Source organism: Protopterus annectens, chromosome 3.part0 (assembly GCF_019279795.1).
Source record: "Protopterus annectens isolate FY-2018-M chromosome 3.part0, PAN1.0, whole genome shotgun sequence".
NCBI lineage: Eukaryota > Metazoa > Chordata > Ceratodontiformes > Protopteridae > Protopterus > Protopterus annectens.
The window spans coordinates 1,176,232,784-1,176,249,572 of NC_056731.1; the positions used below are offsets into that span (position 1 = coordinate 1,176,232,784).

The 16,789-nt window shown below is 41.1% G+C and overlaps 1 protein-coding gene across 2 annotated transcripts in view; it reads left to right on the forward strand.

Moving 5' to 3' along the window:
- Positions 1-16,789, forward strand: part of MMP16 (matrix metallopeptidase 16) — a 1,817,877-nt gene that overhangs the window by 1,794,279 nt on the left and 6,809 nt on the right. For both annotated transcript variants that reach the window (XM_044065394.1, XM_044065395.1), the window contains one exon: positions 10,622-10,737. In XM_044065394.1, coding sequence (XP_043921329.1) covers positions 10,622-10,737 — 116 coding nt within the window. The remainder of the gene's footprint in view (positions 1-10,621; positions 10,738-16,789) is intronic.

Here is a 16,789-nt window from a genome sequence, read left to right on the forward strand (position 1 = left end):
GATGTTACACCTTGTTCTGCAGTTATTTTGGACTGTTTGAATTATGTTATTTGGAGGTTGATGGGGCCTGTACATTGTTTAAAATGCCTAGTGTTGGGAGGGTATTTAGCAGCATTCAATGTTTGCCTGGAATTATTTTTAATGTGGGACCATGCACTGTATAAGCACATTGTTAATGCTATGCATATGTTTTTTGTTTTCACTTTATCCAGAATTATTGTGCAGAGACTGTGGGGGCGGGGGGGGGGGGTGAGAATTCTGCAGAATTTACTAATACTTTAATGCATGCTACTGCAAACACTGCTCTGCTGTCTAAGTTTATAGTAATGTTTTAAACTATCCATGATGTTACACCTTCTGCAGTTATTGCTGGCTGCTGAATTATGTTGACAGGTTAGGAGATTAATGGAGCCTGCGAGAATGTGCACAATGTCCAGATGTTTTTGGTTTTTGGTTTGTTCTTTCCCACAAAATGATTGCATAGCACAATGCAGAGGGGCTGAGGCTACTATCAAAAATGGACTTCATGTTTCATATCCTCCACATATTGCATGGTACATTCCCTGGCTTTATGTTTTTGTACACAGGTCCTGTGCTAAGTAGGATTGTGGGAATGTCTCCCGATGTATGTGCCACTTCTACATCCCTCTAAAATGAGGTTTTCTAGCAAATCCATGATTTTGTTCCTTTGTTCAACCAATGATTTTGGTTTGTTCATGTGTGCCAAGAGATTGAGAGGTAGTGGGCAGGTGTATTCTTTTTTCTGCACTGTAACATTTCTCTTGCCTCATAGTTTGGTGTGTTCCTCTTCAAACTTGTGCCTCTCCTAGTCATTTGCTCTTTCAGACTTTAGTCTGTTCTAGAGAGCTTGTAATATCAATATTTTACATCGTTTGGGGCCTCTTTGCGTGTTTGGGTTGATGAAAGGGGAAGAATTGTATAGAAAAAGCTGAAGTTCACCTCTAGTGTTAGATATTTAACATAAAACTGTAACTTGGGCCTTTCTCATTACTTTTTTGTGCCTACTGGTTAGTCATTCTTCAGTCTTTCTGCCTAGGTGCAATAGTGACTGATGTCAGTGCAAGTCATTATGCAATATGTATTTTGTAATGCACTTCACTTGTACCTATTGCCTACGTTAGCTTTTCACTACTGATTACTGTTACTCAGCAGTTCTTCAGCTTACGGTACAATACTGCATACTGCAAAGCTTGTTTATGAACAGGGTTCGGTATTGGGTTGCTCATTCTTTTTTGCCTGCAGTCATAGTAATGTGATTTTGGAACCTAATCTGTTTTTCTCATTTATATGGCTGCACTGCATTTATTTTGCCTACTCATCCTTGTTTCTCTTCATTTCTGCCTACAGTGTAATGCCAGCCTTAAAATGTGTTTGGAATGCTAACGTTTGTCATTATGCAGTCCAGATAGGTCAAGAAAGTTGCATAACATGTACCTGAAGTGTAGTGCTTTTTGCTAAGAGTATGACAAAAGGACCCAATGTCTGCATGTGTAGTAATTCTGCTTTACATCCATTCCCAGTTAGAGATGAAGCATACATAGTTGTCAGGAGCAGCAAAAAGAAAGCTTCAGCAGAAGAGGAATAAGGATGCAAAGTGACAGGGTTCCATTATGAAATCTTTCTGTGGGTCATCAGAGACGGGAGATTCAGAAAAAAGTCTGCTTTCAGGACAACACAATGGTTCTACATTACAGTGTGCCCACTGTGAGGCCAGCATCCTTCTGATAGAAAGTGACCACTCTCTTGCGGTTACACCACAGGCTACCTCCTGTGGACCTACAGCCATTACCATGGGTGAAAGTATGTCAGCAAATGCAGATTCAACTGAAGAGGTGTTGCCTGGATCACCTGACTTTGATACAGAAGGAGCTCATACTTCCCTAGTGACAGATGTGGCCTATGACTTGCAGGGAGTGCCAGGTATATCTTTTGAGGATCTAGGAACTTGGCCAGACTTGATAAGGGATGAGTTTAGGGTAGCTGCCATTCAGCATGGACCTGTGCAAGTGGTGTTTCCATAGTTCCCAGTCAATGAGCAGAAAAGATTTACATCGGAGAACTATTTCCATGTTCTGCCTAATGGAGACAGAGCAAAATAAACTTAGCTGACATATTCAGTCTCAAAGGATTCACTGTTTTCATGCAAATTGTTTGGACATTCTAACCATATTCTCAGGTCAGGTGGTTACAGAGCATAGAGAGAGAGGTCCAAAGCTTTACACAGCCATGGCCGAGCATGGGAGCATACGGCATGCATGCTGAAGTGGAAGGAACTGAAGAATAGAATAAAGAGTAGGCAGACTGTGGACGATAAGACACAAGCAGTGGTTGAAAAGGAGATAACTCACTGACGTGGTGTGTTAGAACGCATTATTGCTATTGTCCAATACTTGGCGGAATGGAACATGGTATTCCGTGGTACAAGTGTTGCCCTGGACACCTATAGCAATAGCAATTTCTTAGGCCAAGTGCAACTTTTGTCGCAGTTTGATTCTGACATGGCTGAACATTTGCATCGTATTTGGAATAAAGAGTTAATGGATCACGATCTTGGGAAGGACATACAGAATGAAGTTATCCAGCTGATTGCAAATGCTATTCCAAGGACCATTGTAGGGAAGGTGAAGGACACTAGGTACTTTTCCATGATTCTTGATTGCATGCCAGACATCAGCAATCAAGAGCAAATGACTGTAGTAGTTAGGTATGTAAATATTTCAAGGACTGCAGCCACAGTTGAGAAACATTTTATGGGATTTGTGCCTGTGAATGATACAACTGGGGCAGGACTTTCAAATGCACTTCTTCAGACTCTTCAAAATCATCTACTGGACATTAACAACTGTCGAGGACAAGGATACGACAATGGCAGCAACATGAAGGGGAAACGAGCTGGAGTGCAGGCCCAGATAAAACAGATAAATTCAAGGGCTTTTTATGTGCCGTGTGCCTGCCATAATTTAAATCTTATAGTTAGTGATGGAGCACATTCATCACTACAGGCAGTGTCATTCTTTGGATGTCTGCAGAACATTTACATACTCTTTTCAGCATCAACGAGCCAATGGCAGATCTTGAAACAGCACACAAATGTCACTGTGAAGCTACTGTCAGAGACTCGCTGGGAATGCAGGAAAGGCTCTGTCAAGGCAGTAAGATTTCAGTTGAAGGGAGTCATTGAAGCATTATAGGAGATAGGTCAAGCAGTACATACAAATGATGCTGCAACATATCAACAAGCAAGGGGACTATGCTCAGAACTTATGTCATATCAGTTCATTGTATGTTTAGTGGTTTGGTATGATGTGCTGACAGAGGTAAATCATGCAAGCAAAGTTCTGCAGAGTCCATTTGTTCATATTTCGACATGTGTCAAAGTGCTGACATCAACTATGGACCTGCTGAAGAATTACAGAGAGGCACGATTTCAACATGCCATGGATGAAGCCTCCAAGATAGTGGAAGAACTGGATGTTGGCACCACATTTCAAGGAAAGAGGCAGAGAAAAGTAAAGCGGTTCTTTGACCATGAAGGAGAAGATGAGACTATACAGGATCCAGTGGTAAAACTACATGTGGAGTTCTTCAATGTGCTGCTGGACACAACAATCCAATTGTTTACTGACCAGTTTGAGTAGCTTTCAGAGTTTGATAAGGCCATTGGATTTTTATCAAATATTAAAGCCTTGAGTGAGGTTGCAGAAGACACATGGCTCCAACACTGCAAGGCTCTGAAAGAACAACTGACTGACAGGATAACTGGCCACTGTGACATTGATGACTCTGACCTTGGACACAAACTTAAAAGCCTTTCTCAAATGATTGATAATGAATTATCACCACTGTGTTAAATTTCCTCATTCACAACCACTTGCAAGACATATATATAAATACTTATGTTTCACTGTACATTTATTTGACTGCACCCGTTACAGTGGCTACTGCAGAAAACAGCTTTTCTAAGCTGAAACTCATAAAGACATACCTGCATTCGTCAATGAATCAGGAGAGACTTTCAGGCTTAGCTGTGCTATCAATTTGAGCATGAAGTGGAACAAAGTGTAGCACATGGCAGCTTAATTGAAGACTTTGTCCAGAAGAAAATTCATAAAATCCCAGTAAAACACTAGGTATGTGCTCATATTTCCTTTTCAGTAATCTTTTATAGTGCTGTCAGGCAGTAAATGTTAGGTAGCACCTTAGTGTGACTTGTATGCTGTGTATTCACTTTTTTTTTTTGCTTACTCCAAGTTAGGACCATGAGGATGGAATGAGCAGGATGTTAGGCAAAGGCAGCTAGGAGCAGCAGGACTTGGGAGTGGTAGGACTCGTGAGGAGCTGCAGGACTCATCAGGAGGCTAGGACGGTTGGGAGTGGCAGGACTCATCGGGGGGATAGGACAGAAGCATAGGAAGAACAGACAAGTGGCAGCAGTCAGAATCTGAAGAGGTAAATGCACATAGAAGACGAATGACACTCTGGTCTTCATTTTTTTCTCTCAGGGTTTGAGTCTGCCTGTGTCAGACTCAGTAATCCCCATTGCACTCTTTGTGTTTGGGTTTGAGTCATCTGCCTCAATCTCAGTAATCCCCATGGCTCTCTTGTGCATGTCTTTGGGTTTGAGTCATCTGCCTCAGGCCCAGTAATCTCCATGGCTTTCTCTTGGGTTTGTTTGGGTTTGAGTCTACTTCAGACTCTAATCCTGATGGCTTTCCCTTGTATGTTTTGTGTGTCTGTAGTCTTTTCTGTGTCTTATAGCTGCAGTGTGACTGCTCTGGATGTCAGTAATTGCCTTGAGTGGTGTCAGGTTATCTAATGCTGCTTGTTTCAGTTTCAGTTTTGCTGTATTGCTTTCATCATCTTGTGTTTGGGAGTGGTTTCTCAGTTCTGTTTTGTGGTAGTGCTGACTTAATCTTGTGTGGCTTTATGTTCAGTCTTGCAGTAGATTTGTCCTGGTCTTGTCTCTGTATTGTGGGGGTGGGTGCCTCTGTCCTGCGTCTGTGTGGGTGTTAATGTTCAGTCTTGCTGTAGTGCAGTCTTTATCGTGTGTGGGTATCTGTCCTGCATGCAAGAGTCTGTGTAGCTGTTTGTCTTGTTTCTGTTCAGTCTTCCTATAATGCTGTCTTTATCATGTGTGGTGTCTGTCCTGTGTGCAAGAGTCTCTGTCTTAGTTTGTTTCTGTCCTATGTGAGGGAGTCTGTGTGGGTGTCTGTGTTCAGCCTTGCTGTATTGCTGTCTTTCTCTTGTGGGTGTCTTTGTGTGGGAGTTAGTGTTGGTGTCTCAGTGTGGGTGTCTTTGTCTTTGTGTACCTCTGTGGGACTGGCTACTTTGATGCGGTACAAAGGCTTGTCATAATGTAACATTACTATCAAATGCCAGTCAGTGTGGGTGACTTTGTGTGGGAGTCAGTGTGGGTGTCTTTGTGTAACTCTGTGAGACTGGTTACCTTGATGCAGTACAGAGGCTTGCTTAATGTAACAACATTGCTACTAAATGCCAGTCAGTGTGGGTGCCTTTGTGGGGGAGTCAGTGTGGGTGTCTTTGTGGGGGGAGTAGTGTGGGTGTCTTTGTGTACCTCTGTGGGACTGGCTACCTTGATGCAGTACAGAGGCTTGTCATAATGTAACAACATTGCTACTAAATGCCAGTCATAGCTCTCAATCTCATGGCACAAAATCTGGACAAAGCCATAGATAATAGGGTTACAGCCCCAAAGATCTTGGAAAATTTTAAATATTTCTCTTATAAACTGAAAAAGTTGCTAGAATAAAAGGTGTTACCATGCATATTCTGAAGGATATGAAGTGAAACTGAAATGCCTGTCATTTAATGATTTCAGTCATCAATGATTTGCTACAAAAAATCCAGAAAACTACAAATTTTGAGGAAAAGACCAAACATGAGTCACATCTGGAAATTCTGTGAAAATCTGGGCAGTTGAGTATGCAGTCAGTGTCAGCACCTGTGAGCAGCTACCTTGCTGTGGTACAGGGGTTTGTCCATAATGTAACACTGGTACTAAATGCTATTTGGTATGTGTGCACCTGAGTGGCAAACTTGCTGTGGTACAGGGGTTTCATAATGTAGCATTGGTACTAAATGCCAGTCAGTGTGTGCACCTGTGAGTCACTACCTTGCAGTGGTACAGGAGTTTGTCATAATATAACATTGGTACTAAATGCCAGTCAGTGTCTGCGTGCACCTCTGTGAGTGGCTACCTTGCTGTGGTACAGGGGTTGTCATAATGTAACATTGGTACTACATGCCAGTCAGTGTGTGCACCTGTAAGTTGCTACCTGGCTGTGGTACAGGGGTTTGTCATAATGTAACACTGGTACTAAATGCCAGTCAGTGTGTACATGCACCTGTGAGTTGCTACCTTGCTGTGGTACAGGAGTTTGTCATAATATAACATTGGCACTAAATGCCAGTCAGTGTGTACCTGTGAGTAGCTACCTTGCTGTGGTACAGGGGTTTATAATAATGTAACATTGGTACTAAATGCCAGTATGTACCTTGGTACATCAATTCATAATGATTTGAACATAGTGACATTATAGTGGTTAAATGGTGCTGGATGAGCTTGACAGGGAAGGGGGTGCGATGGTAATGTGGTCACACTTGATATTTTCATGAATAGGGCCCCCAACCTGAACCTTGCTGGGGGCCCCCAAAATGCTAGCACTAGCCCTGATTGTGTGGAGTGCTGCATGCTGCAGGATTAGGTCTTACTCAGAAGGACATTGTGGGGCCACCTGATTCAAAATAATGAGTTTGAACTTTTTCTTTGGGATTCACTTACTGCTCCAGTAATAGAAGCTAGAACTTGGCTAAAATGCACACTAAACTCAGTTCTTTAGCTTTTAGTTAAGGAAACTGTTCAGAGCTGTAGTTCTCAGAAGTGGAACCGACAGATACTTACCTTTGGTGTAGTCCAGTGAGAGGGAGCATGGTACCCACTTTATTTATGATTACTACTGGCTAAGAATAGCTATGTTACAAGTGCCTCCTCCCTTGGTAGGCAGAAGGACCCTGTTGACTTAGCTTCAAAAACAACCTGACTAAATTAAGTAAAAAAATATTCAGTGTAGCACAGTCAGCTTATCAGGAGAGAAGAAACCTGTTGCTTTATCATCTAATTCGAACTATTCAATAGTTCACACCAGTGTTTCCCATATTACTCCTTGAACTGTTTGTAATAATAAGAGGTGGATGAGCTATGACATTGTAACAGTTAAAGAAACCTCACTGTCATATGATCCAGTTTGTCCACTTATACCACAATAAGTGAAAATTACACTCTTGATTTTTGATGAGTCTTGTTATTCATTGCTGACACTTGATTACCACCAGGAATGCACGTACATGTGTGTGTGTGTGTATGTGTGTGTGTGTGTGTGTGTGTGTGTGTGTGTGTGTGTGTGTGTGTGTGTGTCGGGGGGGTGTGTGTGTGTGTGTTTGTGTGTGTGTGTGTGTATTTACATATACCTGTATATATATATATATATATATATATATATATATATATATATATATATATATATATATATCCAAAGGCATGTGTCACTGTCCTAGTTGGACTTTCCCGGTCAACAAATATTAAATAAATATATATATATATATATATATATATATATATAGAGAGAGAGAGAGAGAGAGAGGGAGATGTTGATATATGTAGGTTCCCTATTGAAATGTCATCATTCATACTGTCAAGTGCCAACACACTAAAAAAAAGATACCACAGTCATGGAAGGGGTCATGATTATACTTCTAGTACTTATCTCATGACATACAGTGGCATGTAGAAAGCTAGCTTGCCTTAAGGGAAGACAGCTGTCCTAGATACACACACACACACACACACACACACACACACACACACACACACACACACACACACACACACACACACACACACACACAGACACACACACACACACACACATGCACTCAATAATAAGTACCATCTTAAGAGGAGAATGTATCAGGACATGACCCGGAATGGTAACCTGCTCTAAGGTAAAATGGATCTATGTTGAAGAAACTTAAGTTAATAGTGACCAAGTCCAACAGCCAATGCACCTTAAACCATCAGCCTATGGGGGATAACTAGCGGTAACAAAAGTCTTCAAATAGTTTCTGACTTCTTATCTTGAGCATCTCCTACATTTTATCCTGCTGAAGTGTCTTTATTGGGATTGCATTTCTCATTAATCTTAAAATGGACTAAAATCTAACAACACTGTGCTATTCTTAGTCTGTAAACCTGACATCCATTCCTGACTGTTGCAGAAAGTGCAGTGCTTAATTTTATTGCATACACCTTATGATTCTGCTGAACTATTGAAGTGCTTATAAGCTAAGGGGTAATTATGTGAACTGCTGTACCTAAAATCTTAAAGATGTTCTTTTTTTAACCCCCAAATATCATTGAAATAACTGGTGGCTCTCACTGAAGCAACTTCTTTCTTTATAAATGCTACACGATGTGTAATATCCAGTCATGAATTTATCTGATAAGAAGTCATGGGAGCCTATTTTTTTTGTCTGAGGCTGCTGACATGACTGGTTGCAGAGGATTTTGTGATATGTTTCAGGATGTCATGTGACCCACAGACTGCAAGTAGCTAGTTGTGAGGTTTATCGAGTGCTACAGGAATTCAATACATAACTGGTTAAAGTGCATCCCAAACTAAGTTTTTAGATTTCCATTAAGAAAACTGTTTGGTGTTTTATTTTTCAGAAAAGGAAATCAGGAGTCATTAATTTTGGTTTTGGTGGTGTAAGGGATGTAAAGCACTGCTGACTTTAACTATTCTGAGTACAGGTTAAGAATAACATAACTTCAAGACTCCACCTATGAAGGAAGAAGGGCCCTATTGTTTTATCATCAAAAATAAACTGATGTAGTAGATGACAGTAAAGTATTCTGTACTGCTTATATTTCCCCTGCTGTTTTCATTAATGAAAGATGCTTAAAATTCACCACTGACATGAACACATAACTTTGGTAGCAGTAATAATTTAACAGAATCTGCCTATTTGGGCAGCAGAAATCATAATATTGTGCAGTCATTGGGTCTGCTTTCTCACCTTACCACCACAATAAATTAAACTCAGGGTTATGAGTATCAGCCAGCCACATGATGTATTCTGACAGTTGTTATATTGCCCTGTACAATAACACTGTCTCCATGAGGCCAGCCACAGTACATGGAAAGACTGAAAGCCCTGTCACTGTACTTTATACCATACAGACTGCTGAGACATGACTTGTGCCTGGCCTACAGAGCAGTCTCTGGCCCTGCCCTAATAAAAATGCTGCACATCTGCAAGTCAGATGGGACAAGAGTCACTTGCTACAGGGATCTCAACCTAGCCTGTGACATTAGGAGAACTTGTGGGAGAGACAGATATATCTCCCAGAGATTGCCATTCCTGTGGAATAAGCTCCTGCTTCATGTGAAGTAGAGATCCTCAATGACCCTATTTAAGCTCAACCTTGACAATTGGATTGGTAACTGTAAATTCACCCTAGGGGTGGCACCCATGTCCCTCATGGACAGTGGCAGTTGGTGCTGCTCATAGATTTACTCTGCTAACAATGACCACCTAACTATGGTGGGGTACTCAGGTTTTTATTTACATGACAAGGCTTGCAAAGGCCCATAGAGCCATTAGCCTAATAACCTCCTATGAACCTATGAACCTTTAAATGGGATATCTGCTTTCAGACTCAAGTTCTGCACATCTGAGACACTCTGCTAAGCTTAAGTGTCTCTCATACTAGAATAATACTGCTGTGCTTTAGGAATTGAGACACAGTTCCTCCAAATATAATCTAAGCATAAGCCAGTCAATAACTGGGAAGTATAGTAATATAATTAATGTGCAGTAATTGGTACTAGGTCCGTTCAAGAATAAACTGTAGTGCATGCCAGGCAAGGCATGTATCTTAGTTATGGTGAGTCTTTCCATGTGTTAATTATTCAGCTGAACATTGCTAAAGTAAATGATGTATGGAAGGCTAGTTAATATTTCTTTTTTTTTTTAATATTGTTTTATTGGTTGTAACATCAAAAGTGAAAAAAGCATAGCAGATATTCTGCTATCCTGCAATCCTAAGCAAAAACTTTTCCTCCTAAAATTGCATCCGCTTTTGTAATATGCTTCTGTACCTTTTTACTATGTAGTTATAGAGGTACCGTAGGCTTGCCCTTACCTCATCCCATCTTATGCAGTGATTACCTCCTTAGAAGCATAAAATACTAACCTACAAATGTAAGCATTCTGGGAGGAAATTTGACATAATTAATTTTGCATAATATATTCTTCAAGCAATTGTATATGATGCCATATTCGCTCTTAGCAGGGAGCAGACCGATTTATGTTATCCAAATGTAGCACGTTATGGAGCGGTATAAGATTATCATTGTAAGTAAAGATATCATTGTTTGTTTTGTGTTTGGCAGGTATCCTAAAACTGCTGAAAGGCATCTTTTGGAGATTTTTTTGATATGCAGATGAAATGTACAAGGCAGATGTGTTTTGAGTGATATACCTTTGCACTAAAGTTTCTGTTCATTTTATATGCTAGGTACTGGAGGTATAGTGAAGAAATGAGAGCCATGGATCCTGGTTATCCTAAACCCATCACAGTTTGGAAAGGGATTCCACCCTCACCTCAAGGAGCCTTTGTTGACAAAGAAAATGGTATGAGTATCTGAAATAAAAGTATATTATCCAAGTTAAAGGAAAACAGTTCTGTATGACATTTTAATCCTTAAGGTAGAGAATTTCATTGCAGTTTGTAAGATATTTATTTAAAACTCAAACAGATTATGTCAAAAGAAATACAGGCCCAAATGTGAATACTTTTGTCTGTGTAATCAGACATCTTAAGAAGTACATTGCAGTAATAATTTTGTGATGCATTTATTTTTTAACTTCTCAAAAAAAGATAACTCTGTCACCTAACTCTGAAATCAGAAACAACTCCATTATTTCCATAGTTCCCAAAGTTGAATCACGTCCTATATCATTGGTACCTGTATGGACTATAATGCTGCAGAATGTGTTACTATTGATAATCAGTATATACAAGGCCTGCAAAATATGACAACCCAAAGTAAGCATGTAGCAGCCCTACTCATATCTTTTCTCAAACATCGATAGGCGTCAGTTCCTATTATGATGGACTTGTCTATGAGAAGAAATTCTGTATCCTTCTAAGTGCTCATCTGCTATAACTCTGTAAAGTGTAATTAGTGAAATGTCTGACAAATAAGTTACAGACCTCTTAGCAGGGATGGCGTATCTTCTCTTCTTCTTATTTCCTCCTTTTACTGATGCTTTACTGATGCATTCTTTCACATATCCAAACCCTTTTGTACTTTCCATTGTAGCAGCCTTGGATATCTAAACTGCCTCCCCTTTCCCTCTCTTATTTCTACTCTACACTGATGTTCCACTCACTAGGTTGAATAAGGACACTGACGTCCCACTCACTAGGTTGAATAAGGACACTGATGTCCCACTCACTAGGTTGAATAAGGACACTGACGTCCCACTCACTAGGTTGAATAAGGACACTGATGTCCCACTCACTAGGTTGAATAAGGACACTGACGTTCCACTCACTAGGTTGAATAAGGACACTGATGTCCCACTCACTAGGTTGAATAAGGACACTGATGTCCCACTCACTAGGTTGAATAAGGACACTGATGTTCCACTCACTAGGTTGAATAAGGACACTGATGTCCCACTCACTAGGTTGAATAAGGACACTGATGTCCCACTCACTAGGTTGAATAAGGACACTGATGTTCCACTCACTAGGTTGAATAAGGACACTGATGTCCCACTCACTAGGTTGAATAAGGAGAAAGGAAGCCAGCTGCCTGTCAGGTGCCAGGATCCGGATCCGCCACATAACGCACACACTCAGGTCCCTCAATAACAGGTACAAATATAACTCAGTCATTGTACATGTGGGTGTGAATGACCTGAGATGTACCTCCCTGGACTACATGAAAAGAGACATGGAGGAGCTCTTGGATTATGTTGCCCAGGCGGGTATGACCCTAGCCCTGAGCAGCATCCTACCATCAACCAGAATGATAACACAGGACAAGCAGAAAATGATTGATTTCAACAAGTGGTTAATTTCTGTTGTCACTCTAAGGTGATCCAGTATCAGTCTACCTGGGATGACATGGTTGACAGACCTAGATGCTTTGCCAGAGATGGCCTGCATCGGTCACCTCTGAGCTTCTGGATATTGGCCAAGGCTCTTGCCACCCCTATAGTGCCTTTTCTAGATGGTGTTCCAAAGACCAAATTACCACCGTAACAGCTACAAACAAATGCAGTCTGAGGGTCATTCTGCTCAATGCTAGAAGTCTAAATCTCAAAATGCACTCACTCAAAGTACTCCTTAAAATGGAGAACATCAACATTTGTGCTGTAACAGAGACCTGGTTCAAGGCAATAGAAAGCGCCCCTACACTACCAGGCTATAAGTCTTTCCACACCTTTCGGCCCCAGAACCTGGACCGAAGCTCTAAAGGCGGTGGTGTTTCCATATTCATAAAGGATGTGTACACCTCCAGACTGGTAGCCCAAAATAATGCATCAGAGGTACTTCAGGTGCAGCTAACACTGGGTAAGACACCGATTCAAATTGTAGCCTGCTATAGGTCCCCAACCATGTTGCAAGACTCACACTCTACATTCCTAAACACCCTGGAGAATGTTAGGGTCCAACCTAACACTCTCATACTAGGCAACTTCAACTACCCCTCCATTAACTAGGAAAACTACTCATGTATCAGTACACTTGCCCAACATTTCCTGGAGTTCATTAATTCCAATGCCCTGGACCAGTTCATTCTTACCCCCACTAGAGGTAGCAACATCCTTGACCTGGTCATTACTAACATGGGCGACCATTGCTCTACACCAATAGCCAGCTCCTCCCTGGTTAGATCCAGCCACAAACTAATCACCTTGGAAATCCACACCCCCCCGCAAAGGTAACCACCATGAAAAACTTCTCCAAAGCTAACTTTGGGCTCCTAAAAACAGAAATGGCTAACTTCATGGCACATATGCAAATGGGGAATAGTTGCATGACACCAATGCACTGTTTGAACATGTAAACAAATGCATGGATCTCACCATACCCAATAGAACCAAGACACTCTCCTCCAAAAAAAGGAAGCCAATCTGATGATCCCCTGCCATAAACAAACTCTACAACAGAAGGAGGAAACTGGTGCAGAATAAGGTGAAGTCCCAAGACTGGAAAAACTCCCTTATCAGCCTCAACAAAAAGTTGAGATCCCTCATTAAATCCTCTAAAGCTAGCTATGAAAACAGAATTGCAGCAGACAGTAAATAAAACCACAATGCCTTCTATAGTTATGTAAAGAATCTCCACGGCAATACCCAGATTTGCTGTGAGCTACTGCACAAAGGTACCTCCTATACCAAGCCAACAGATATTGCCATTATACTGGCTGACAGATTCAGTGCCAACCTTACCCCTCTCTACCCCCCAAAGGACCAATCACAATACCAGTAGATTGCCAGGCACCCAGTTTTACTGCTGCACAGGTTAACAGCACTGTCCAAGGCCAAGAATACATATTCTGTGGGACCTGACAATATCCCTGGCTGTGTTCTACATGAACTACAGCGTGAACTGGCACCTCACCTGTGTGCCCTGTTCAATCACACCTCAGGCTTTGTCCCTACCAAATGGCACACTGCTACAGTCATCCCTCTGCACAAAGGAGGAGTAACTGCAGACCCTGGGAACTATCGCCCCATTAGCCTGATGAGTCTGATATGCAAAGTTATGGAATGCATCATCATGGACCTAGTAAACAAGGATATAGGGAATCTCCAAACTCTGGATCCCACACAGTTTGGTTTTGTGAAGGGTAGATCATGCCTGCTCAACTTGGTCGACTTCTTTGAGTCAGTTACCAGAGCTGTGGATGAAGGCAAGGTGGTTCATACTGCCTACCTTGATCTGGCCAAGGCCTTTGATACTATTCCCCACTAAGGAATCATAGAAAAATTCACTAAGCTAGGCATCAACCCCTATATCACTAGGTGAGTTGCAAACCGGCTCACAGATGGAACCCACAGTGTGAAAGTAGCTGACTCCAAGTCAGACTGCTGACTAATCATGAGTGGAGTCCCACAGGGTTCAGTCCTGGGTCCTCTCCTGTTTGGTATCTACTTCTCTGAAATCCAGACCAACATGAAGGGACTCTGGCTGACAAAGTTCACAGATGATTGCAAGTTGGGAGCTATTATTAACTCCTCAAGTGATGTTAACATCCTACAGAATGGCCTCACTGAGACCAATGACTGGTGTCAGAACCATGACCTTAAGCTCAATGCCAAAAAATGTGTCGTTATCCCCTTTGGGAAAAAAAAACAGTTCCCATGAATTACCACATTAATAGTAGTCCACTGAACGCAGAAGGTTTTATAAGAGATCTGGGAACACCAGGTTGATAGCAAACTCTCTTTTTATAACCACATTGCCACTGTAGTCAGAAAGTCTTTCTATGTGGCACATCTCATTACCAAGTGTTTTGCATCCAGGAAGAAAGAGGTCAATGTCTCCCCCTGTACTCTTCCCTCATTAGGCCAGTAATCAAGTACAATGCCCCATTTGGTATGTACCTCACTAGACACCTGCAACAACTGGAGAGGCCACAAAAGTACCTCACAAAAAGGATCCTAAGCCTTAAACACTTGTCCTATATGGACAGACTAAAAAAACTCCATTCTCTGTTTCATATCCCCTATGTAGAGGCGACCTCTGATTGACTTACAAAGCCATGTCTGACTCAGCTCTGTTAGAAATGCTACTTCTAAAGAAATCCCAATCCCTCCACACCACATGCACCAGAGATCTCAACCTCATTACCACAATCAACAGGACATACTGGAGGGACAGGTTCATAACCCAGAGACTGTCCATGCTATGGAATAGACTTCCCATACATGTCAAGCAGAGCACCTCGCTGACCCTCTGCAAGAGAAATCATGATGAGTGGATGGGAAATAGAAAATTCACCCCGGGGATAACTCCAGTGGCTCTATTCAACAGAGGCACTGGGAACTAAGGTCGGGTGGCACGATGCCAGGGTAATTCTATGGCTAGGCTTGTAAAGGCCCCAGGGCCATTAGCCTAGTACACACTTATGAACCTATGTAGCATATTTCCTCATGAGGGTCTCAATGTAGCAAATTGTATTTATATTTCATAAACAAGTTCCAATTAAGTCTGCTTCTAAATGCTTAATAGCAAGATCTGTAATTCATACTTTGTTTTCTGACTTCTAGTTTTCTTTTTGCTCATACCTCCTTTCATGGCCCAGTTTTACTACACCTCACCTGTTATTGCTTCTTCATGCTGAACTTTTATTTTCTGACGTACACAGGTAGTTTAGGTTTTTTTTAGAGTTACTCTTTCAAATTTCCCTTTTGCACCCTAGCACACTAGTATTTCTTTTTCCATTTTCCTTTACTTTTCATTGGCTTTGTATTTCCCACTTATTTGCTTTTTATACAGTTTTCATCTCTGCTTTTAGTATGTGTCCTCCTACTATCTTTTTCCTCAGCGATGTTTGTTGTTTGTAGTTAGTGTTTTCTGCAATGTTTAGTTTCAAAATACTGATAGTCATCCCATGACTCACATTGTTGTCCTCATTAATGTGTATAGTAGTTAAATGCCCTATACTTGTATTCACTTCCACTATATTGGTTATTTATTCTCACATGTATTCCAAAAAAGGGTTGTTCCTCTGCTTACCCCATTTCCTTCCCTCACATGTAGTGGGGGTATGTGACTTACACATCTATTTCCTTAAACTTTGATTTCATTTCTTCTATAACAGTACAAATATAAAGGGGTTTCTTTGTGTTCATACTCATTTAATCATTCTCTAACAAGCTCAACAACCATTTTTAGAACAGTGATGGCAAAATGGTGATCTTTCACATCAAATCCTCCTGTTATACTTTCTATTGTACATCTCAAATCTCTCAGTTTATCACAATTTAAATAATTCTGAGTTCTGTAAGTACATGCAGCTTTATCTTGACTTGTATAATGTTATGCTATTATAATGTATAATTCTGAGCTGTCAGACTGTGCACTTGTATGTATGTGATAATTTATGCGGAGCTTTTCTCCCCGGGCCTCCGCTGAAAAGGGGCAGCTAGCCCAGTTGGACTTCCCCAGTAAACAAATGTAAAATAAATAAATAAAAATTCCCGTGCTTTCAGCTACAAACTGACTTGAATATGTCACTCAGTGTGCAGTTATTAAAATCCTGTATAATGTCTGAGGGTCTGCATAATGACCACATCCTTCTTCATGTTGTATTCTAATTCAGACTAGTAAATATTCCTAGTTTTCTTTTAATTTTTTCCTGTGTGTCTTCTGAAGACCACAAAAAATAATGCTATGAGTTCTGCTGTCTAGATCTCAAGATGTTGGTCCTTATACCACATTATGACATTCAATAACTTCAATAGTATATGCAGTTGTGATGACACCAAGGTGAAACATGCATTATTTGTTTTATTTCTGTACTTGGCTCAGCTGCATATCTGAACTGTAGTCCTCACACAGGCTGTTTTGAGGCACTGCCATTCTTCTTCAGCTCTATCTATTTTATCTTTTTCCTCAGATGCCGCAGCCCTGATTATTTCCTGGCATTCCTGTGCTTTC